General features: G+C 34.3%; 1 protein-coding gene across 1 annotated transcript in view; it reads right to left on the reverse strand.

Moving 5' to 3' along the window:
• The window catches only part of LOC134328358 (NACHT, LRR and PYD domains-containing protein 3-like), a 44,844-nt gene extending 42,515 nt beyond the window's left edge, over positions 1-2,329 (reverse strand). Inside the window, exon 1 of the mRNA XM_063009461.1 lies at positions 2,277-2,329. Within this exon, the coding sequence (XP_062865531.1) occupies positions 2,277-2,329 (53 nt within the window). The remainder of the gene's footprint in view (positions 1-2,276) is intronic.
• Between the last annotated feature and the right edge of the window lie 95 nt (positions 2,330-2,424).

Genomic DNA, 2,424 nt, shown 5'->3' on the forward strand with positions numbered 1-2,424 from the left:
AATAAATATAAATCAAATTTTACTATATAAATGTTCAAACAGATCAGTTTTTCTATATATTTAAATTAATTTCTCCCAAATATTTGTTATATTATGTCACTTTGTTGCCTTATTTTTTTAAGTAACCATTAGTCACATTTTTTACAGTGTACCCAGTAAAGTCACATTTTAATGACCACTTCCTACTTTCAACATCCATATTTCTTAAATGTTTTGTAGTCTTTTTTTGTGGTTCAGCTTTCCAAAATGTGCTGTTTGTGCAAACTTCTGTATCACAAAAGTGATAGTTAGGGTTTCAATTATTTTATGTTTACATGGTTTTAATTTGATCATAAGAAGGAACACGGTTTGAAGGAAAAACTTTAAATTAATGAACATTAGATGGAATTTTGGAAAAAATTAAAACTCATAAAGTGCATGTAGCTGCTCATGTCAGTTTATTGTAAAAAAAAAAAAGCTATCAATGCACCTTTACCTTATTTTACCTTATTTCCTAAATTACTATGTTCATCGATAAGCCAAGACCAATGCTTGAGGTTCCCGGAAGACATTTATTTATTTACATTTTATGTCTTCATTTTTGTATTTATATAATAACGTATGTGCTTTGTTACTCAGTCATTTTGAGGAACCACTTTATATCAGTGTGAGCATGATGATTGCAACAGACGCAAAAGGCAGCGGGTGAAACGTTTTTCACATTTAGGTTGTTCAATAAGATTGTATTTCTGTTCTTCAGTAGTAACGCATTAAGACTTAATCTAACGGTGTAGATTTCCATTGTACTCACGACATTGAACTCAGAAAGTGGGAGATTTGGAGGAGCAGTTGAAGGCTGCATGGAGTTAAAGTAAAAGTGAGCTCTTCGGTTTATGTGGAGAGAAATATAAAGTTTTCTAGAAAATCACGGTGAGTTTGTGAATATAAAGTTGTAATATGTGAATGTTATTAATCTGTATTTGATGGAGAAATGTTTAGGATTGATTTTTTATTACCTGATATTTTTTCTGTAGCGTCACATTTATCACCGTTATCCTGTTCGCAGTAACACACACACGGATATTTTTAACACTTTATTATCTTCTGTGTTTTTCTCTCATTCACACTAAATCTTAAACCCGCTTAATTCGTCTGGATACTAAAATGTAGCTTTACAAAATCACAGTTGTGACGTCAGCGCGCTGGTATATACATACATGCAGGCGGTGGACAAAATAACAGAAACACACAATCAATAATAAACATAAAACATTCATTTCTTTAAATGAATATTTTTACTGATAATGTGTCCACGCTGTGTATGATTATAAAGAAAGCACTAATCTAACACAGTGATGAGAGCAGAGGTGGAACGACCCAGCTAACAATTTTTGGTTTCCAGAACGTTCTGGGAACGGATGATTTTGGTTGCCCAGAAAAGTTTTCTTTACAGAAATAGAACGTTCCCATTTGGTTGTGCACTGTAGTTCTGGGAACGTTCCCGTAACCTTAAAATTATTGAAACCTTTAAGGGAACCTTGTACTAACCTTTAAATTATTGAAAACTTTAGACAACCTTGCAATAACACTCCGGTAACCTAGAACCTTGCAGTAACCTTTAACTTAGAAACCTTCCGGGAACGTTACTGGAACGATACTTTATACACATAAGAAATAAAACTTTATACAAGCTTTAACTAACGTTCTCTGTTAGTTCTCATAAAACCATGAGAGAACGTTAGGTTTCATAGTTTTATAGTTGGTACTTGTAAGTAAAGGTTGATCTACATGGACCGTCTCAAGCAAAAGGCTGCTTTTTTGGTAAGTTCCTACTAAAAAACTTTAAAGATCATAAGAAAACCTTCCGGGAACGTTACTGGAACGTTACTTTAAACACATAAGAAAGAAAACCTTAAGGCAACTTTTAGATAACGTTCTCTGTTATTTTTCATAAAACCATGAGAGAACGTTAGGTTTCATAGTTCCCGGAACGTTCCGGGAACAGCGCTGATTTATTAACGAAAATAGAACGTTCCCATAACGTTATGGGATGGTTCCCTAAAAATAACCATAGGGGAACCAAAATCTAACGTTACGGGAACGTTCTGTGTTAGCTGGGTTGGGACTCTAATCCAAAGCAAATTATTCAATTTCAGTAACTAAGGATTAAGGACTTCGCTCAGTGACAAATTGGCGATTGTGGGGTTTGAACCGTTAAGCTTCTGATCACTAGTCTGGTACCTTAACCACTAAGCTTTAATTAAACTAGCTGCTAATTAAGCTAGTTGTCTGATTACCTTGTCATATCCTTGGTGTTTCTCTGAAAACTGAAATATTCAGGTGCTCTCATGCTTCTTTATATAGTTTATTTATGTTTGGTTTTACCTGTACCCCAGTGTGATGGAGGGTACAAGACCAGATTCACCTGAACCCAGCTGTGTCTCC

The sequence above is a fragment of the Trichomycterus rosablanca genome, chromosome 15 (assembly GCF_030014385.1).
Source record: "Trichomycterus rosablanca isolate fTriRos1 chromosome 15, fTriRos1.hap1, whole genome shotgun sequence".
NCBI classification, from domain to species: Eukaryota; Metazoa; Chordata; class Actinopteri; order Siluriformes; family Trichomycteridae; genus Trichomycterus; species Trichomycterus rosablanca.